The following is a 20452-nucleotide window of genomic DNA, read 5'->3' on the forward strand; positions in this document are numbered from 1 at the left end:
GTGAGGTTGTGGCCATTCTTTGCATATTTCAGATCCTTCCTGAAAAGGCTGTTTGACTTTTCTTCGAGGCTATGGTTCTGCCTCAGATTGCCACCATCCCACTAATGGGACAGTGACTAAGACTTGGAAGTCCATGCCCTCCAGTACCTGCTGGCAGATGTCTCACCCATAAGAGACCAAGAAGGAAGGGTAAATTGCATTACTGCATCCGCTCACAACTGCATAGACCAGCTCTGTGGCAAAGAGAGACAAGAAGTCAAAGGAGAAAGAAAATGAAAAATGTGAACTCACTTCTTAATGCTGATTTTGCCAAGGGCTCCTTTTAGTATTGCTCTTGACTGCCATCTTACTTCCATTCTCAGGTTTATTTTTTTGCAGCTGAACAACCTTCATATTCCTTTAAATTGAACCCGAGCCCTATTTGGCCTTCACAGCCTGTCTGGCCTTTCCATATCTGCTTACCCAGTCGAAGAGCATCCGCCCATGAGTTGATCATTTCCGTTTATCCGCCCAAACCTGTCTGCCTTTTAATTTTTAAACTGTGCAGATAAATACATTTAACCTTTCTTATATGAACTTGACACAAGTAAATAGCTTATTTCATAAGGCAGTCAGACCTTAAGGCCTGAGTTGATTCACAGTGTGAACCATTCACTTCTGCCTAAAAAGGAACACTTTATACAAGGGAGTGATTGGGTAAAAGGGCCTGCCCGTGGGTCTGGAGTCATCTGGAAGTACTTCTGGGAAAAGGCTGACATTAAGAAGCTCGAAGGAGATTCGGGAGTTGGCGAGGGGTTGTCCTTGCCGTCCGAGATAATGAAATTTTGGAAAACAAGTTGTTCGTTGTAGCTATCAGGAACATTGATGGGGATGGTATAGAACAGCCCAGGAGCAGGACGGAGAACACAGCAGGTGGTGAGTGATGCAAGGAGGGCTTCGTTTTGGCATTGTCTTTAAGATTGGGTCATTTTCTATCAGCACAGTTTCTGCTCACTACTTTCTCAGAATATCTAAGATTGCAGGTACGCCCACTTGCTTTTAACCCATTAGTAGATTCGGGTGCTAATTGTTTGTGTCTTGGCTTGTCTATACCACCCAACATTTTTTTGTGACACGAAGATTATACTTTATCTTGGTAAAATATAATATCTAATTAGTTCCATGAGGCTTGAAACAAGTCATTTTTGTAAACTATTTTGAAAGGGATCATCATTTGTCGTGAAAAATGTGGTATAGGCCGTCATCTTTCAGTTTTTAAAATGAGTGTGATACGTAGCCTGACTACCTCAGCGAGGTGGCGGTGGCCCCGTTTGTCATTGTTGATGATTCCTGGGATCTTGTGTCCAGGAGTCACACTGCACCTGTTGTCAAATACTTGCTTTTCCTGAACCAGCTAAATTTGCCCCCAGCAGGTATGGCTTCTGTCATTAACTTCCGGATGTGTTAGGGTGTGAGTAGGAAACGGAACCTGTACACCTCTCTTGGAGCAAGTTTGATTTCCTCGATACTGAAGGTGCCCGGCTTCTCCATACTCAAAATCGATGGCTCAGGACCAGCAGATGGCATAAGACTATGTCGCTGGACTCCCATGTGGTCAACTTTGGTTCAAGTCCTGGACCTGATGGCTTAAACTCACACCGGGTGCGTGTCTAAGATTCCAAGAGAACGGAGGAAAAGGGATTGTGGCATGGCCATCTCCCCTGGGGGGGGTGACTTCTCATTCTGTCTCTCTCTCTCTCTCTTGTGAGTGCATGCGCCCTGTAGCAAAAACCTCTCCAAAAAAAAAAAAAAGGCATGGCTCAAAAGTATTGGGGGTAGCCATGAGGATTGTCAGAGGAAGAATCGAATGGTGACAAAGGGACTGGTGCCGTTAGCACAGTGAGACACCTCTGGGGACTAGAAAGATATCGTACGTGGAAGTTTCTCCACGCTGTGTTGTGCAAGTCGTAGCCAACACGCGTGTTCTCTCTCCGCGGTGGCCTGCCGTGTGGAAGCTGGGTTTCTTTTCTTCCTATGCCAACATTCCTCGGAACTGCTGTGCAGAATATGTTCAATGAATTTCCATCTCTAAAAGCAGAGTCAAATCCCCAGTGCTGTGCTGTACCGCCCCGAAGTGTCAGAATAAAGCATTTGTCAGCTCCTTTCAAAGCGCTGGAGAAAGGCTTTTTAAAGGCAGGGACCAAAAACTCCAAGTCTTTGTGGAAAGCAGTTTTGCAATTAGAGGACTGCGAGGAGAGGGTGGTGGCAGGCGCCTGAGTGGTGGAGGCTGGGGATTGCTCTGTCCTGCCCATCGGAGGCTGTCTTCAGCTGCTTATCTGGGCTTCCGTGGCAGTCCTCAAAAGACCACAAAAAACTGAGAGCTGAAATTCTGAACAAAGATGTGTTCTTATCCATGTCCATTAACTGCACGCCTCACTAGAGCCCCACGGCCACACCGGGAGGTGACAGTGTCTCAGGGGCAACCTCTGCCTTCAGAGCAAACGTGATCTCATTGGCACAAAGCACTACGATGAGTGTAAGAATAAAGAACGGGATGTGGAAAACGCCAGAGGCAGCACCAAGGCCTGCAGTCCCTGGAAGGGAGGGGAGGAGTGGGATATTTATCCATCCATTTTTTTTAATTATTTATTTAATGTTTTAAAAATTTTTTTCATTCATTTTAAATTGACCAGAGAGAGGCACACACAGAGAGAGAGAGAGAGAGAAAGTGAGAAAGTAAGCTACCAAGTCCGGGACTCGAACCAGTCGGCCATGTAGGAGTGTCCAGCACCCTAACCACCATGCCACCTACTGGTCCCCATTATATATTTAATTTCTTTAGCCAGCAGTTTTGCTAAGAACCTGTGAAGTATCCAGATAGGGGATATAAGGAAGGACAGAACCTATTCTTCACTTCCGTAATGTCTTCCTGGGTACCATCTGTCCCTCTAGGACTTTCTATCAGTGTTGCAGCCGATCTTCACAAAGCTCCCATGCGCGGGAAACTCGAGAGCCCAGAGCACCCAGAGAAGTGACAAGCCACAGGTTACAGAGTCAGGGACTACAGAAGCTGACGTTCTGTCCCAGGAAGTCTTTCTAAAGTTATTCAAGAGCTTAAAGACAGGGGAGGATGGAGAAATGCAAGTAGTTGATTTTAAAAAATCAGTCTAGGGGCCAGCAGGTGGCGTGCGGTTAAGGCACTGGACTCCCACGTAGCCTACCATGGTCCGAGTACTGAGCCCAGTGGCTTGAGAATCACGCTGGGCGCATGCGTGTGTGTCCAAGATCCCAGGAGGAGAATAGAGGAGAAGGGATTATGTCGAGTAGAATGAATATACGATAAAACCCTTTGGGGCGTGATTTCTCACTTTCCTCTCATTGTTTCTTTCTGTCTCTTTCTGTCTTTTTACCGTGTGCCCTTGGGTAAAAACCTTAAAAAAAAATCAATCTAAATGCTTTTTTGATGTCTGTTTACTTCATGTCATTTCATTAGCTTTTTATGTCTTTAAAAAGCATTTGACAGGCCGAGAAATGTAGTGAAGTTTAAGGTGGCTGGATCCCACATGACAAACTGCACAGTTTGAGTCCCAGACCCGGTGACTTGAAAATCACAGTTTGCCCAAAATCCTGAAAAGGAGAATGGAGGAGAAGGAATTGTGGCATGGCCAACCTCCCTGGGGCTGCTTTCTCACTCTCCTTCTCTTTCTCTCTCCAGTGAGCACACGTACCTCATAGCAAACTGAAACAAAAAAGCCATTTGACATGAATAAACTTTTGAGGGAGACAGGCTTTCTCTTCTGGGCAATGCCCATTTAGGGACAAGCATGGCCCAGGAAAACGGAGGTCCCAGGAGAGAAGAGCAGCCCTTGACCACAGTTGCTAACAGGAATTCGGGCACTCGGGCTGCGGCCAGGCCTGCTCCAGCAGGCAGTGTCCAGGCTGAACCCGGTGCAGAGCTGGCGGGGGGCGGGCGAGCTAGGTAAGCTTCTCAGGCCATGGCCAACAGGCAGGGGCAGGTGGTTGAGCAGGCTGCACCGCCACACTCAGCCTCAGTGGAGGCCGGACCCCGGGGGGGGGGGAGGGAGGACAGCTGGGGGGCTCCCGGGAAGGAGCCTCCTGGCAGGCAGGCCAGATGGCCACCTCCTGGACAAACGACCAGGGCCTGCTGGTGGGAGGGATGAGGAGGTTCCTTTGGTACCTAAAGGCACATGTGCCCTGAGTGGGAGAGCGATCACGTCATATGTTCTAGGAGATAAAAGGGAAGCAAGTGGAAAATGTGGCTGAGATTGACTCTCATGCTCTGCAGAAGGAGCCAGCAGGGCTGACAGGAGAATCCGGCTTAGAAATGAGAGTGTTGGAGCCAGCAGGGGGCGTGGTGGTTAAGGTCCTGGACCCCTTAGTAGCTGACCGCAGTCCAAGTCTCAGACCTGGCGACTTGAAAATCATGCCAGTACTGTTATTCTTGAGATTAAAAATACATAAAATACATATATAAATAGCGATTTAATGACCACAGTAAGCTGTATAGCCACAGCTAGGTTCTACGTTATCGTATGTTAATTCCACTCACTGAGGTTTATGCCGACAGTCAGACATGCGTTCACAGGTTTGTATATATCAGCTGCACTTACTACTGAGAGTGTTTAGATTAATTAAGATATTTGGTGAATCAATAAAATGTGTGTGTGGGGGGAGGCATGGAAAACAACTATCGACACCAGAGTCAGTGTGGGAAGAGGGTGGGAAATGGCAGAGGGCGAGAAGTAGGGAGTCAAAGGGAAAAGGGAAAAATAATTTAAGAAACAAGAAATGGAAAATGATTGGTTGACAGTAACATGTATGGTAATATCCTTGAGTAAGCCAAAATACAGTGTATTCTGGAAGGAAAATCACATTTTGTATGCTGTGATGATAAACAATGAATGTATATAAAATAAATAAGTTTATTTTTAAAAAAAAAAAGGAAAAGAAAAGAAAAAAAAAATCATGCCAGGCACGTGCATGTCCCAAAATCTCAGGAGGAGAACAGAGGAGAAGGGATTGCATCATGGCCATCCCCCCAGGGGGTGATTTCTCACTTTTGTCTCTCTGGCAAGCACATGTGTCCATGTGTCCTATAGCAAAAATTGTTCTCTCTCTAAAAATAAATAAATAAATACATAAATGAATAAATAAATAATAAAGTTAAATAATGGACTTCTTGGAGAATAAGAGTTAAGGTAAAAAGAGAAGAACAAATCCTTTAAAAAAATAAAGTTTTTCCTGTTGAGTGTGGTGGTACCCATCTGTAATCCCGGCTGCTCAGGAGTCTGACAGGAGGATTGTGAGTCTGTGGCTAACCTGGGAACGTAGTAAGACCCTGTCTCAGTAAAAAGGGGCAAAGGGACTGTACCTTGAGTGTTACTGGTGACAGGTGGGGCGTTGCCTATCAGAGTCACATAGAAATGCATATTTCATTTGGCAAATAAAACTGTCTTTACAAACATTAAAATTTTCCCAGAATAATATCAAGTGAAGAAAGCTTCTTATGCTGCAAAATGACCTCACCGTTGCTAGGAGGAATGTTTTGGGGGCCACTAGGCCCGTGGAACCCTGGAGACCATCCAAGCCTCTGTGATCCTGAAAATCTACTCCTGCCCTTCCGATCTCAGCTTACTGTGAGCCTGAGACGATGGTTTTCATCTTCAAACAGAAAGCGTAAGGAACTGAGTTAGGGTTTGTGTATGCTGTGGAAACATACTCAAGCATAAAATAATGTTACCTCAATATTGTGAATTCAGGTATTTTCAAACAGAGCATAGACATTACTTTGTAGTTGCTTTCAAGTATTCGGAGTCACAGGAGAAGTCACAGTTTTCCTCAGTCTCCACTGGAGTTTCTTTTCTCTCCCTGAAGTGAAGGGCAGGCTACCCAGCAGTCCACGGGAAGCCATCAGTGGGCTGCTCGTGTCATCCTGCTCCCAGCAGGCCCGGAAGGACTGGACCCGTAGCCGGAAACGTCTTATGCAACCTTCTGGGCGAATGTTCACCAAAATGTTCAGAGGCAGACCTGGCGTCTGGCTTGGAATTTACGGGTCAGGCAGTGAGCTCATGAGGGCTCTGGACAGGAAGTGGGAGAAGCAGCAGTACCCAGCCAGGACTCTGCCTGCAGCGTCTCGGCCAGTCTTGTCTGGCGAGGAGAGCAGTGTGAACCCCGGTCAGCCCTGGGTACTGACGGTGACAGTCATTCGATTGGTGCCTGCTCTTCACCTGTGGAAGTACGTTCACCATCAGCTGGCTTGCTCTGTGCCTTTCCAAGCCATGAATCTCGTAACTCCTACGAGAGTGATTCTGTGCAGGGTAGTGACAGCTTTCATGTGTCACAGCCAGCAGCTGCTCAGAGCTGCCCAGCAGCGGCTGACCGTGGGACGCGGGCAACGGTGATCACTGGAGACTATCCTTTAAAGGAGTCTGCTTTATATTTATGCTTTCTAAAATTCTTTCTTTTAAAGTTGAGTTTTATCAGTTAGAGAGACAGAGAGTGCAGACAAGATGGAGACACACAGAGACAGTACCTCCGGCAAGGTCTTGATGCCAGGAGTCACTCCAGGGTACTCAGGGACGTCTCCAGATGACGTTAGATGTGAACCTGACGGGACCAGCTGTTGGCGTTAATTGCTATGTCGCTGGATTCGCATGTAATTGACTGCAATTCTAGTCCTGGACCCGGTGGCTTAAACGCACACCGGGCGCATGTACGTGCATGTCCAAGATCCTGAGAGGAAAATGAAGGAGAAGGGATTGCAGCGTGGCCATCCCCCCGGGGGTGATTTCTCGCTTTCTGTCTCTCTGTCTCTCTCTGTCTTTCTGGTGAGTGCACGCGCCCTATAGCAAAAACCTCTCCAAAAAAAGAGAGAGAATCAAAGGTGTGAGCTGGGAACCTGAGACCTTCACCCAGGTGGCCCAGCCTCCCAGAGCAGTTCTCCCTGCTGCACTGCTGGCCCCATGCGGTTGCTGCTGTTGTTTTATAAAGGGGAGTTAGTGAGGGCGTGACTTTTCCATCTAACGTAAATACATTGAGCCCGTTGTCCCTGCATGCTCTGTAGCTAGTACTGAGGGTCGGAGAGGTCCCAGAAAGGAACCTCTTGTTCTCAGACAGAGATACCCGCAGCCCCCGGGACTGATTCTGTTCATGTCGGAAGTACACACGGGGAACAATTACGTCTCTCCAGGGAGACAGGGCATCTGCTTAGAGGAGTGGCGCTGGCCAGGATACTAAGTGGTAGGAACAGTTCCGTGTTAGAGCTGGAGAGGGCCCTTTCAACACAGCAGACGGCACATTAGTGAAAGCAGAGATGCTCGGTGTTTTATTTTTTTTCCTTGAATCACCAGCAAAACCCCGAATCATGGGAACATAGACAGCATAGTGGAACTTCCTGAGACCTGATTGAAGGCCTTGGTGACAGGCTGAGGAATACCTGCTGTATAGGTCATGATCACTGGGGACACACGGGGGCGACTGCAGAAGCGTGCCGTGAGCGCAGTGGCACAGGTCGCATCTCGCCTACTTAGAGCTGGCATTGGGACTGAGGACGGAGCCTGGAGGGTGCTCATATCTGCAGGATCTGGCTGTGGGACCTGAACACAGGTGGCGGGAAGGGTCTGGATGGATGGGATGGGTGGTGGAGGAGGTGATGACACTTAGTGTCTTGCACGTGTGAGTGTCAAAAGCAAGGTAAGGGAGGAGAAGGTGAGAGCAAGTTCTCTGGCCATACGCGTGGAAGGACTGCCGAAAGTGGGTCAGTCTAGTTGGGACTGCCGAAGACGAGGATTGGAGCACTAGGTTGGAAATGAAGGCAGTTACTGTGCCGGGCAGGTACTCGGGCAAGGGGCCAGGGCTGGGGCGCAGGAGTAAGGGTGGTGGGCTGGAGTCAGGAGGCAGCGAGTCAAGAGCTGAGGAGAACAGTTAGGAAGTGGGAAGGAACGCGGTGGCCGTGACGGAGGAGAAGGCCACGCTGGGGTGATGGAGGGCAGAAGATGGCGGGGGTGCTGACTTTGTCTGCACGTTTAATAAGTTGCTTGGAGAAGAGTTAAAATGAGTTTAACAGACATAGATGGGAGATCTTAGAGATCTGCAAAGGGTGTTAGAGACCAGAGCTGAGACCTGAGATGGTTGAAGTGCACGAGACCCGTGAGGAACTGACCACTGAGGGCAAAGCGGGGAAGACAAGAACAGAAACCTGCAGTTGGGAAGCTGTCAGTAAACCAGGAGCCACGAGGGTCTCTTGGACCTTACCAAAGGGTCGGAGGATGAGGGAGGTACTGTGCTGAGTCAGAGGAGCTCTGGGAAGGCACTTCGAGGAAGACGGGAGGTCGTAATGCTACCGAGGCTGCCTGGAAAAGGAAAGCAAGCCGTCTGCAAAGGCCACTGGGGTGAGGGTTTGCAAGGTGGGCCTAAGGTTTGATTGGGGTAGAAAGAAGAACGGAGGGCCAGGAAGTGGGCTGAGGGTCAGCCCTGTCCTTAAATAACAGTCATCGTGATGGGCAGCCGCCTTGTGGATGTGCAGCTAATCGTGCGTGGTCCCTCTTCTCTGAGGCTCTGAGCTCTGCTTCCATGGTCTTCCTCCCATTCGTACATTCTAGAATGTTCTGGAGGCAGTACCCCACAGACTGCTCTCTCTTTCTCCTTTTTATGATGAGAATCTGACTTGTAGCTTACTGACTTATGTATTTATTTTTATTGCCAGAGGGCACGAGCGCATGCGCACACAAAAGAGAGGATGAGAAACAGAACCTTTCATTTTTCTCTTAAAGATTTATTTTTAAAGTTTATTTCTTTCAAGAAAGTGAGAGAAAAATCTCAACAGGGTTTCGTGCCACAGCCTCCACACAGGCGTTCCAGCTAGACTCATGGGCGTATGCAGGTTACCCAGGGAATCAAACCTGTGACCCTCGGTATGGATCCAGCCTTGCCCGAGCTCTGGTACTCCTGAGCTGTGTGGATCTACGCTTGCCACAGTGCCACTGAGCTGGCTCTGACATCTGTCTTACACACCAGAGCCTGCGTCTCTGGATGAGATCGGGGTGGAAATCCAAGCATGTGCTGGAGACGGCAGCTCAGAGGTCACTCCTGGGCACAGCTGTTCTCGCCGCCTCCCCTGCCGACACAGCAGTGCCTCCCGGGCCGATGTGTGCTTCCACACAAGGGAGAACTGAACCCCGCCCTGTCCTTGTGCTTCGGTTTCAAGGGTGCAAGTAGTCAGATGTGGGGCAGGCAGATGGGTTAGCCTTCACCAGCTCCCGATAGCCCAGAGGAGTCAGCAGCTGGAGGTGCAAAACCCTCACCCTAGGGGAACAGGTGGTTTCTGAAGCCCCTTTGTCGTTTGGTCATGAGAGAACTCTGCCCCTCAGCGTGGCTGCAGGCTGTGTGCTGGCTCCTGTGGGGGCCTTGGACTCATGTACTGTGGGACTCGCTGGAGAACTCACTCGCCATTTCCTTCCTTCCTTCCTTCCTTCCTTCCTTCCTTCCTTCCTTTAGGTTTTTGCTGTAGGGTGCATGTGCTCACCAGAGAGAGAGAGAGAGAGTCAGAGATTGCCCGCCAGTGGGAATGGCCACGCCACAACCCCTTCCCCATTCTCCTACTGAGATTTTAGACACACATGTACATGCAAATGGACTGCTTTTAAGCCACCATCTGGGACTCGAACTGAGGTCAGCCATGTGGGAGTTCAGTACTTTAACCACCATGCCACTTGCTGGCCCCTCACTCACTATTTCTGTCTCTCTCTTTCAACATTTCTCAATCTCTCTCTCTCTCTTTCTCTCTATTTTTTTAAAAAACCTCTTTCTTTCTTTCTTGTGATTTTTCTTTTTTTTTCAACCCTTTGGGTCTGGGTCTTGAACTGCAGTTGTCCATGTGGGACTCCAGCACCTTAACAACCATTCCACCTACTGGCCCCCATCGCTGTTTCTATTCTTATTCTAAAAGAGACTGACTTGCGCAGTTGGGAACAGCTCTCCACCCTCCCACTCTGGGCTCTAGGCGCCCCTTCCCTGGCTGCCTGTGTCGACAGAGGCAGAGGCTGAGTCCTAGAACACATGACCGTGTTCATGACTGTAGGGGCAGGCACTCCAGGGGCCGGGTGTGCACACTCCACAGAGTGGGAGCCTCTAGCAGGGACCAGGGGAACCATGTTCGGAATTCAGTGAGGGCAGCCCTGAGGGGCAAGGGGTCCTATTCCCATTTTCTAGGTAAATCAGTTGAAATTCAGCAAGTAGAGGAAATGGAGCTCACACTGCAGCCAAGCTGGCAGAGCCGGGATTGAACTGGTCTCTTTCTGGATTCAGAACCCTTTCTGGATACCACAAAGATAGAAGACGTGCGGAGACAGCTCTTTCCCGGTTGTATCTGAAGGTCCAGGACAAGGGCTGCTTTCTCTCATCCCTCTTCCTCTCTTCCCCTCGCCGCCTGTGCTTTGTTCTTTTGGTAGAAACTGCTCCTCACCCAGGAGACAGCAGAGTCTGTCGGATCTAAAGCGGGAGTTTGGGCATTGCTCGGCTGTCTGGGGCAGGTGGAGCACAACTGTGGCTGTCCGGAGCGAGCGCAGCTGTGGTCGGCCCCAGTTGACTCCACAACACATGCTGCCCTGGCACGCCGCGCGAGTGTGCCAGCTGAAGCTGCCGTGCGGTGGGCATTTATTGGGGCCATGGCTGGGGGAAGAAGTCTATGTATTTTGTTTTTATGTTTGTTTGTTTGTTTTAAAGAGGTTTTTGCCTTTGGACACATGTGCTTATGGGAAGGAGAGAGAGACAGAGACAGTGGGAGGGAGAGTGAGAAATTACCATTTAGAGTGAACGGCCACACCACAGTCCCTGCTCCTCCGTCCTCCTCCTGGGAGCCTGGGGGCACACACACGTGCCTGGTGTGATTTTGAAGCTGCAGGATTTGGGATTCAAACCATGGTTGGCCATGTGGGAGCCCAGTGACCTAACTGCTGTGCCATCTGCTGGTCCCACGTACCTCGTAGGAACAAATTCCTGCGGCGTCATATTCCATTTGCAACACGTTCTCATAAAAATACCAGGAATTCAGGGTTGTCTGCATAGAAGCAAGCTGCGGCTTCCTCATCCACGTGCCTCCCGAGGAATGCTGCTTGTCACTGGGCCTTGCAGGCTTCTGTTACCACGCCGTCTCTGCAAGCCGCGTTTTCACCCGGATTCTAAAGTGGCTAAATGACATACAATGCAGATTCTGTTCAGCTGTTAGTGCTAAGTGAAGAAAAGGGTCGCAGAATAATAAAAGAGTCATACATTTGGTGGTGATGGTTAGTAGATTGCTACCTTGAGGAAAATGAGATTTGTTGGTAACGACAAAGAACAGCAAATGTAGTCTCCTTGTTTAGCTGTCCTTTTATCAGGGTTCTTCTTTTTTTAACTTAAAATGATGAAATGAAACTAACAGAACGCATTTCCGTTTTCGTTGTTTTGCAGAAAAAGCCGCTGTCTGCAATCATAAAGGAAGTCTGTGATGGGTAAGTCTCACTCGGGGCTCGCCTGACGGGTCTCGGTCCTACGGCGGCAGGCAGAGACCCGATCCGACTCGCCTGACGGGTCTCGGTCCTACGGCGGCAGGCAGAGACACGATCCGCAGTGGAGTACCCGAATATCATTCATAAGCCATCTTCGGGCCTGTCTGAAGTCGTGAGGAATTACCGTGTAGACGTTACGGACCCTTTGCCATCAGAAATTCAGCCGCACTCCTCAGAGGGCAGCAGTGGGAAAGGCTGGCCTGCGCTCAGTGGGGTTGGTTTTATTTGTTTTGGGAAGTCGCCTTCCTTTTACCTGACCCCACAGGAACACGTGAGGATTCCTGAGGTTAAATCCACATTTTATCTGGTAGGAACTACACTGACGCTCAGGTCTCCTAGAAGATGAAAGCGTTTTCGTGGTCATACGGCCGCGTGGGATTCCGCACGTGCTTTCCTGCTTCCCTTTGGCCGCTGTCAACAATCCAGAGGAAAAGCACAAGTGGAAGTTGCACGGTCTTAGGTTTGTCAGCAGGAGTGTGGAGAGAGACCACCCGAGAATGTTCGGAAGACCGGAATACTTTATTAAGTGTTCCAATCAGGCGTACTGCCTGGAGATTGCAGAATAAACAGACGGCTGAAAGGGGCCAGTTAGCAAAAATGTCCGTTGCAGTCATTTCCTTGTTTTCCTCCCTCTGCTCCAGTCCATCAAAATAGGGAGGATTTACGGTTCAATTTATATTCCCCTCCCCCCATCCCAAGCCTTGAAGGTGAAATGCTTAAAGGTGAGCAGTGCTCTGGGAATAGGGCCGAGGCCTCCCGTACACAGAACGACTAGTCTGCGGGCCGCGATGTGATTTTAAGGAACCACGCTGTGGTGCGTTGGGCCTGGCCCCGTGCCACCCCAGGGCATTTCATTGATCTAACCCTATAGAATGATCGAGATGAAACCAGCACCGCTGTGTTCCTGACCAGCTTCTGTCTGTCTGTTTAAGGTGGTCCCTGGCCAACCATGAGTATTTCGCGCTGCAGCATGCTGAGAGTTCCAACTTCTACATCACAGAAAAGGTAGGTCAGCTGCTTATTTAATCTGGGTCACTCACATTTCAGGAAAGCAAAACATGACCAGTGTTCCCTCCGTCTGTCCGCACTGGGCCGGTCTGTCTCTATCGCCCGGAAAACAGGGTCTGTGAAGCAAACAGCCGCAACTTCAGTATCAGCAAGACCTCAGTTAGTCCTTTCAAGCATTTGCAGGCTCACAGGGAATGTGTTAATTTCCTCTTTTTCTTATTGCATGGGTACCGAATTTAGCTGCTACTTAATGACTTAGTTAAGCCCTCCTCTGTCAGAACCCCCCAGAGGGGGAGGGTCGGTAGCATTTTCTGAGTCCTACTGTGTGCCAGGAGCAGAACCAGGTGGATCGTGTCTCTGTCGATTTCTTCCTCCAGACTAACCGTCCTATGGAAATGCTGGCCTTTAATGGGTGGGAAGCCGAATCTTAGAAGACAAGTGGCCAGACTGCATCTCCTACTCGATGCTAGAGCCGAGAAGCCAATTTGGGCCCTTGTGCTCCTGTGGTGTTATCTTTTGGAAGTTTCTAGCGTAGTACAGATTTTGGCAGTTTCAAGGAGCGCTCGGTGACTTGCTCTGTGCCAGTACTGCCTTCACGCAGCCGAAACCTCGTGGTGTTGAGGAGAGGAGGGAGCGGCCTGGGGAGCAGCTGTCCTCACAGCTGGGTGGACCAGACGCCAGGGCAAAGAGCTCGTGAAGGACGGGCAGCAGGTGACCCCAGGCTCCAGCGTCCTGTGGGCGTTGTCCTGGTCAGCGTCCTCGGACGACCATGTTGTTATCCGTGGGTCGGGGTCAGAGGTGGGCAGGTGGAGCTGCCCCGTCTGCTGCTCCCACTGGCGGTGCAGCGCATGGCTCGGAGTGTGGCCAGGACCTTCAGTGTCAGCCGGGAGAGGCTGGCCAGAGACCAAGGACACTCTGAATCGCTTGTTCTTTCCAGCGGGCATTGTGATTTTTTTTTCTATTTGCTATAGGGCATATGCACGTGCCAGAGACAGAGAGATAAAGAGTGAGAGAGTGGGAAAATGAGGAAGCGTCCCCAAGAGGGGTGGCCATGCCACAATCCCATCTCCATTCTCCTCTAGGGATTTTTGGGCACGCACGTGTGTCAAGCTGTTTCTCAAGCTGCCGCATCCAGGACTCAAACCATGCAGTCGGGCATGTGGGATCCAGTGCCATAGCCTCATGCCACCTGCTGGCCTGACACTGGGAATTTCGTAATCATGTTTTCCTCTTCACGCTGGCCGCTAGAATTAACAATTGAACTAGATTTCCTGGCATATGTTATATTTATTTCATTTACCTCTGATCCTATGGAATTTACCTCTGATAACCATTTAGTTTCCTGTCTATTTTCCTTTTGCTTCATTTTCCTCCTATTTTCCATTTATTTTATACTGTGTCTGCATAATGTGCACATGATGGCTTTGTGAGATAAAGAAGACATAAATAAATGAATGTCAAACGTGACCGGCAGTGGGGCAGGAGTGACGCGGCACTCCTCAAAGCCCCCACCGGGAGGGTGTCAGGCTGTGTCTGGAGACCTCCCTGAACGCGTGCCTGTGACGCAGGGGGCTGAAGCTGGGGGTGGATAGTGGCATGGAGACCCTGCGGGGGAACCTGTCTCTCCCTCTCTTCCTCTCTAAAAAAACCTCATGGAAGAAATAAGTAAATACATATAAGTGAAAATGAAGATGTAAATGTCAGCATGGTCTCCTTGCTTGCTGGCCAGCAGGTACTGAAAATGATCTAGTTAGTTGCGAGAGCAGGACAAGTTGAGATAGGATGGGGGACGAGGTCAGGCCTGTCTCCTGTGTGATCTGTAAAGGACATGTTTGCACGCTCCCACCTGCAGTGCATGGAGACTGCCCTGGTTTTTCACCCTGGATGATGGTCAGAACGTCACTGAGTCATGAACAGCCCTGCCTCTGATGGATCTGCAGTGACCTGTGTCCCCAGTGACTGTCCTGTCTTCTGCCACTGGTGTGGAGACCTCAGCCTAATGGGTAGGGTTCTCAGACTAGGAGCATTGTACAGGAAACTTTGAAAATGCAACTTTTAAATCCCACACCCAGAGCCCGAGAGTGAGCGAGTCTTGGATATGGCCAGGCGTGTTGTTTTTACAGAGCCCTCCGGGAACCACCAGAAGAGACGGAGCTGGGGACCTCTACTTCTTGGTGTCATCTGAACATGAATAGCATCATACAATGTTTTGCCTCTTTTCCTAATTAAAACTCAAGTATACGTAGAAAATTAATCTACTGAGAACGGGGAGTTATTCTTGTTTGGAGTGTCTTAGTTGTTACTGGGAAATCTTGTTGTGCCTTAGGAGATTTGTAATGCAGAGTTCAAAGGGACTGGCCACTCATCTGTCATGCCGTGGGCTCGTCTGTCCCCAGAGGGCAGCAGCAGAGGTCGTTCTAGGAAGACTTCAGGGTGGAGAGCACTCCTCTTCCACACAGAGCCTTTTGTAAATACGATGTCCTCACACTTCCTCTGGTGGCCGCGTGTGCATGTGTGACTTGACAAGCACAGGGCCCCCGGGTGTGGCTGTGTGTGCGGCTGTGTGTGTGTATGTGTGTGTGTGTGTGTGTGTGTGTGTGTGTGTGACTCGACACAAACAGGGCTAGGGGCAACTTGGAACCTGCTCTTGGGATCCGACCTGCCTCCCTGCAGCCTGCTGCTTAAGTCTGGCTAATTCCTCACAGGTATTCCTAAACTAAAAATAGAGATCTTTTCCCATTTTAAAAATGTGTATTTTGGGGACCAGCAGTTGGAGTAATGGCCATGTTACTGGACTCCCATGTAGTCAACTGCGGTTCGAGTCCTGGAGCCGGTGGCTTAAACTCATGCTGGGCACATGTGTGTGCGTGCCCAAGATCCTGAGAGGAGAACGGAGAAGGGATTGCGGCGTGGCTGTCCCCCCTGAGGGGTGATTTCTCGCTTTCTGTCTCTCTGTCTCTTTCTGTATCTCTGACGAGTGCATGTGCCTGTAGCAAAAACCTCTCCCCCGCCCCCAAAAAAAAAAAACTGTTTTTACTGTCATCTTAGTTACTTACAGCCCGGTGAGCTAGATGTTGGGTAATGTTTGCATCACCATGGAAACCAGTGACTAATTTTCGAAACGTGTGAATGCTGTTAGTTACTGATTTTCCCTTGGACTGAGGTGGTCTCCCTTGGCCAAAGGTGCGGGCCCCCTGTGCATTTGGAGAAGCAGCTCCACCCCTGGGCCCAGAGCTGGCAGAGCTCATGGTGGCTGGAGGCTGGTGACTCTCCCGAGAGCCTCAGGAGGGCTCCTCTCTTACCCTTCTCCTGTTCCCAAACCCATTCCGGAATTGTCTTATTTGCTGAGGGGGCCATGAGCTTTGGTTTCCAGTGTCGTGGAGGGCTGGCCAGCTGAGTAACTTGTGGCAAAGACAGCCTGCAAACGCCTCGGAGAAGGTGCAGCTTCGGCTGTTCGCCCGTTCAGATTTTATCACAGTAACTTACATATTTCAGGGTACTATCTGAGAAAAAGAGAATAAAAATCGAAAAGTGAATTCTGTGCCTACATGGAATTTGTTTTTTGGGTAAAAGAGTGCTGAGCATTTTTCTTTCTTTGCTTCATCACGATCTGGTGCTGTGGATATCCTTCGGTTTGTTTTATGAGGAGGACAGTGGGTGAGAGGTTACCTACTCACGTGGGGTGGGCAGTGGGCGAGAGGTTCCCCACTGCCGTGTAGGGTGGACGGTGGGTGAGAGGTTCCCCACCCGTGTAGGACAGACAGTGGGCAAGAGGTTTCCCCCCGGCCCTGTGGGACGGACAGTGGGCCAGAGGGACCCCCGCCGTGTAGGATGGACAGTGGGCGAGAGTTTCCCCCCCGCCCCGCCATGTAGGATGGACAGTGGGCGAGAGGTTCCCCTCCGGCCCTGTGGGACGGACAGTGGGCGAGAGGGACCCCCGCCGTGTAGGGCGGACAGTGGGCGAGAGTTTCCCCCCCGCCCCGCCATGTAGGATGGACAGTGGGCAAGAAGTTCCCCCCTGCTGTGTGGGATGGACAGTGGGCGAGAGGTGACCTGCCTGTGTAGGGCGGACAGTGGGCGAGAGGTTCCCCCCTGCTGTGTGGGATGGACAGTGGGCGAGAGGTGACCTGCCTATGTAGGGCGGACAGCTCGGAAGAGGCTGAGCTGAGGCCGGACTCGGTGGCACCCGTGAGTAACCCTTCATCTCTACCTTGGCATGCGTGCTGTGACACTCCCTGTCGCTGACAGCCGCGGTGGCCCTGCTGGTGGTTGGCTCAGGGACATAATCGAGGATGTGGCTGGCCGTGAGCGCTGGTACCTGCTTCAGCTGTGGCTTTCCTATTCCTGCCATTGTAATTTGGAGGATGTCCCAACAGGTCACCTTTCAGTCAGTGGGGAGTCACGCGGTGCGTTCTGAATGGCCGTGGTGTGGACCTCCCGGCTGTCTGAGGTAGTGCAGTTGCACTAATACCGTCCTTCGAGGCAAGCAGGAAAATTGCCTGGCCGTCCTGTACCCTAAGCACGCAGAGGGGGTCCCAGCAAGCCTGGGGTGTAGGAGAAGCCACTGAGGGCCTGCGCTTGCGGCCCGTTCAGTGTGACCGCAGGACCACGCATGGCTCCCACCTGCTAAGACCCGCTGCGGGGGGTGGGCCGAGCGTCTTGATGAACCCCTTCTCTGTACCCACAGAGATGAACTGAGCCTCACCCCGGCCCTCTCTGCAAAGCTGCCCCCAGGAATCTTTGGGAAGGAAGTGGGCTCCTTTGGGGGTTACTCCTTCTTTCTCATCCCCACTTCTTGAGTGCTCTGGGTTCTCAAACAGGCCCTGAACACCCCAGAATCCCTGGGCAGGCAGAGTTGTGTGCCCCTGGACTTGTACAGCCCGCCCTGGCCAGGGGCCTGGACACGTGGTGCATAAAGCCCAGCTCCACTCTCGAGCTTTGCAGCCTGAGCCCTGGCGAGCACAGCGATAGCTCCGGAGATGTGAGGGCCAGAGGGCCATGAGGGCACTGGAGGGGAGGGCGAGCCTGGTCTCCCTGTCCTCGGCGTCTCCTGGCTCCCCATCCTGCAGACAGGACCTGCTCTGGCTGTCCAGCCTGGCCCCTTTAAAGGATCTGATGCTGGCCTTTGTCTGTGAGCTTTCCCAGCACAGGTGTTTTCCCAGGAGCAAACCCGAACCCAGGGAAGTTGTCAATGCCCTACCCCAGCCAAACGCCCTTCTCTGCTTCCAGCGGGACGAGGTTCTGGGCTTGTTGGCTAGAAGGTATCTGCGCTGGCTCAACAAGCTGCCCTTCGACCACCGTGGCCACTGCATGCTCCCCTGCAGGCCCGGGCGGCTCCTCGGGGACCAGCTCTCAGTGGCAGGGACCAGCCAAGAAGAGTCCCTGGGTTCCGTGCCCCTCCCTCTGTCTCCGGGGTCCCTGGCTGCAGCACTTCTCCCCCCCCTTCGTTCCTGCCCTGCTGCACGCTGCCCCCCGTGTGGTGTGCCTTCCTTCTGAATCGTTTCCTTTCGGCTCGGGGCTAAACCTGACTGCTATTATCACTCTGCGAAGGCCCTGTCGGTCGCTGTGTGCCGACCCAGCCAGCTCTGGGCTCTCCTGGCAGGCTTCTTGTCCTCGACTCTGCCAGCTCATAATGCGGGGCTACCGGAGGGCAATGGCCAGGAGAGGAAGCCATGCTCAAGGGCCCTCTGTGACGGACTCACGGGCCGCAGGTGGCACAGCAGTAACGCCGTGTGCCCCAGCTCTAGGAAGGCCCTGAGTTCTTGTCCCAGTCTGTCAGGATAAGCCAGGCATGTGCGTGTGTCCCGTGGTCCCGGATAAGCCAGGTGTGTGCGTGTGTCCTGTGGTCCCACAAAAGCCAGGCGTGTGCATGTGTCCCATAGTCCCGGATAAGCCAGGCGTGTGCATGTGTCCCGTGGTCCCAGATAAGCCAGGCATGTATGCATGCGTCCTGTGGTCCTACATAAGCCAGGTGTGTGCGTGTGTCCCATGGTCCCAGATAAGTCAGGCGTGTGCGTGTGTCCCGTGGTCCTGGCTGCCTGCAGCCGGGATTAGATGACGGGGTTGACACCTTGTTAGGGCATTAACACCTACTAGTGTTTCTCTCATGGAGGGAACAAAATAAACAAACCTAAAGGAAAAAACAACCTTGAATTCACTTCTCAGCACACGCCAGGCAGCGTGCAAAGTTCTGGGGATAGTTGGAGCTTTCACGATTTCCACAGACAAGTGAACTCCTGCCTGAGTTAACCAATCACAATGGCTGTGAGTGCCGCAAGGATGGTGCGAGTGCCAGACCTAATTAAGGCTCAAAGAAGAGACACCGAGGCAGAGGCGTAAGGAAAAAGGAGGGAGGATAGATGGGAAGCTTTCAAATAAGCCAGACTGGCAGCCTGCAGAGGGCTGGAGCTAAGGGCCTGGGGGAGAAGGGTCAGATGTGGCCAGAAAGCTTTGCACCCACCCTGACTGGCAAGGCCTGTAGTAAAGAGTGGGACTTTATTCTAAGGACATCGGGAAGCCTTGACGGTCTGAAGGTGGGCCTGACCTCAGCTGAGCTGCAGATGCCCCTGCGAGTCCTCTGAACGAACCGTGTTGGATCAGCCCGTGTACAGTAGAAACACTGGGCTGTCAGAGAAGTCATGGGGTGTTTTTACATGCAGAGTCCGGGAAGCACTTGTCGTTTCAGAATCTGATGGGAGTCTTGAGCTGCCACCTTGGAACAACTCACTCTGCTATCTCCTCGGCCACTTGGCCAAGGTTGGTAGTGACACATTGGAATTGAATTAAGCTGCTCATTTTGCTCATTTTATTTATTATTTCCCATGGGATGTCTTCGCAGTAAATTTGCCAATTTCCACAGACTGATAAAATGTTACTATTTATCTAATTTTACTGTTACCTTCGGACACACTTAATTTAGGATTCAGGCATTCTTATTTAGAATATAACATTTTTCTAACTTATAGTCATAGAAAATAATTGAAAGGAGAACTGTAATATTTTCCAATAGATTGTAAGGTGGTAAATCAATTTACCCAGATTCAACAATTAAATTTGTGTCGGGGCAAAAAATATAATTAAGATACAGCCCTCAGGGCCAGGTGGAGGGGCAGCGGTGGTGCACCTGGGCCCACGTGGGAAAGGCTGTGGGTTGGTGTCCTGGGAGCACCTTGAACCTGTGGTACGTGCACACGTGTCCTTGATCGGGCGCCTGAGACTGGGGTGGAGGTGTTTTGCCAAGTTCCTTTCTCCTCCGAAGGGTGGGTCGAACAGAGACGCAGGGAGTTGGTAGAAGACACAGGGCACTATGTCATGTTTACTGGCTGAGCGTGGTGAGTGCTTGCAGAGCTCTTAGGCTTGCAGAGCCCATAGCAGAACTTGCCAGCGCTCCTCCCTTTGGAGCTAGGATGTGCATGGAGGGGCTCACAGCATGCAGAGCTGAGCTGAGACGAACCCACGCCGAGCCCGCCACGGCCGTCAGGGCTGAGCTAGTGGAACCACGGCCGAGCACAGCAGCACAGCCACCGGGTGCTCGTTTCTCTTACAGGGGCTGCAGTCGTGGCTCTCTGCCAAAACCAGACTGTTGCACACACATGCACACGCGCGTTACATGCGATGGCATAAAACAGCAAAGTCATCATTACATGGCAGAGGTGCAGCTGCAATACAACTAATACTGTAAACTTTTCACCCCGCGGCCTTCGAACTTGATAAGGCAGGAGGTGAGGGGGCTGGACTCAGCCGTCCTGCTGTTTGCAAGGCAGGGTGGTAGTGTGAAGACCCTATGAGGGGTTGTCCTCACCTCCCTCTCTCTATCCTGAGAGAAATAAATAAACTTGAAGATCCAGTCGTGACCCTCACGTCATCCTCAGTTTGGGAGTGCTTTAGGTTGGTACCTC

General features: G+C 51.3%; 1 protein-coding gene across 3 annotated transcripts in view; it reads left to right on the forward strand.

Annotated features, from left to right (window-relative positions):
• ELMO1 (engulfment and cell motility 1) overlaps positions 1 to 20452 on the forward strand; it is a 514794-nt gene that overhangs the window by 14722 nt on the left and 479620 nt on the right. For all 3 annotated transcript variants that reach the window (XM_006143011.3, XM_027769765.1, XM_027769766.1), the window contains 2 exons: positions 11449 to 11489; positions 12479 to 12551. In XM_006143011.3, coding sequence (XP_006143073.1) covers positions 11449 to 11489; positions 12479 to 12551 — 114 coding nt within the window. The remainder of the gene's footprint in view (positions 1 to 11448; positions 11490 to 12478; positions 12552 to 20452) is intronic.

Source organism: Tupaia chinensis, unplaced genomic scaffold (genome assembly GCF_000334495.1).
Source record: "Tupaia chinensis unplaced genomic scaffold, TupChi_1.0 Scaffold000088_1, whole genome shotgun sequence".
Lineage (NCBI taxonomy): Eukaryota > Metazoa > Chordata > Mammalia > Scandentia > Tupaiidae > Tupaia > Tupaia belangeri.